Source organism: Protopterus annectens, chromosome 5.part1, assembly GCF_019279795.1.
Source record: "Protopterus annectens isolate FY-2018-M chromosome 5.part1, PAN1.0, whole genome shotgun sequence".
Taxonomy (NCBI): Eukaryota; Metazoa; Chordata; order Ceratodontiformes; family Protopteridae; genus Protopterus; species Protopterus annectens.
The window spans coordinates 613,220,652-613,222,069 of NC_056736.1; the positions used below are offsets into that span (position 1 = coordinate 613,220,652).

Here is a 1,418-nt window from a genome sequence, read left to right on the forward strand (position 1 = left end):
ATCTGGAAAAAAAAACAAGTTAATGGACTGGGTCAAGATAAACTCGGAGACCACTTTAGGCAGAAAAGGACGATTTGTTCTCAAAGAAACCTTGTCCTTGTGAAAATTTAAGTAGGGTTGACTTACCATAAGAGCTTGTAACTCAGATAATCTTCCATCAGAAGACAGCGCAAGGAGTAAAACAGTCTTCCTTCTTAATAACCTCAGATCACCCTGATAAGCTTATTCTTTTTCCATCTGAGGCAGTTCAAGTATAAAATTCAGATCACAAGAAGTCGCCGCTTGTTTTCTAAGTGGACAGAACCCCTTTCTTCTTGCACGCAAGTACAGCAGTGTTTGGATGCGGGGATCCAACAGAAGACAAGCAGAAATGGCCAAAAGATGAATCTTGACAGAAGAAAGGCCAGAGTACTATAATTCACTGACATAATCAAGAACCAGAGGCAGTCAGACCTTAAAAGGGTCCTGTTTTTTGCATGGGCACCAGTTAGAAAATCTTTTCCAGACATATATGATTTTCTATTAACATCTTTTTTTGCCCTCCATCTGGCATGTCTTTAGAAAAGAATGCCTAAAAAGTACCAAAGTTCTCTCATCCAGAAAGTTAACTGAAGAGTTTTCGGGTTGGGGTGTTATCAAACATCTCCTATCTTATGTGAGCAAATCAAGTTTTGTGGTGAAGTCTGCGGAAATTGCCCATGGCTAGATTAAAGAAAAACAAAGAGAACCACTGTTACCTGGGCGAAAAGGGAGTTACAGCTACAATTTTTGGGGTGTCCCTTCCAAGCAAAGTTCAGAGTCCATCTCTAACAAAAACTATTGCATAGCTCTTACACAAGCAAGATTGAGCAAAACAAACATGCCTCATCAGGAAACTCAGAGGACAGCAGAACAGACAAAGTACATACATCGCTACTAAAGTTGAGAAGTTTGGAAGGGTAAGATGAGCATAACTCTACGAGTGACGTTGTATTTTCAACCTTTCCTTGATTGATCAAGTTTAATCAACCTGACAATCAATAAAAAAATAAAAAGCCAGTTACCAAAATCTAAACCCCATATCTAAAATGTACTTACAATAGCAGTTCTGTTCTCCGGTAAGCTTGTTTCAGGAAGGCAATTATTTTCTTTTGCTGAAAGGAAAGGATCGGTTAAGAAAATGCTTGAATTTCGTGAACTCTACTCAAGATAATCCTTTCTATACTGAAATTCATTAAAAAATACAGACAAGTTTATATATAGCAACTTTTGCAGAGTTAAACTATGCCTACTTAAAACAAACATGGCTAGCTGCAGTCTCCCCCACAAGATGTGCAAATTCTTTTTAAAACAATAATATGGTTCTACAAAACTGTTTTCAGCCAACTGTACGTATACAGCTTATTCCACATTAAAGGAACTTAAGTGTACATACTATA

General features: G+C 37.6%; 1 protein-coding gene across 1 annotated transcript in view; it reads right to left on the minus strand.

The window, feature by feature from the left end:
• Window positions 1-1,000: 1,000 nt before the first annotated feature.
• The window catches only part of LOC122803240 (breast cancer type 2 susceptibility protein-like), a 382,249-nt gene continuing 381,831 nt past the window's right edge, over window positions 1,001-1,418 (minus strand). Inside the window, exons 8-9 of the mRNA XM_044072838.1 lie at window positions 1,078-1,133; window positions 1,001-1,009 (exon numbers count right to left, since the gene is read on the minus strand). Of these exons, the coding sequence (XP_043928773.1) occupies window positions 1,001-1,009; window positions 1,078-1,133 (65 nt within the window). The remainder of the gene's footprint in view (window positions 1,010-1,077; window positions 1,134-1,418) is intronic.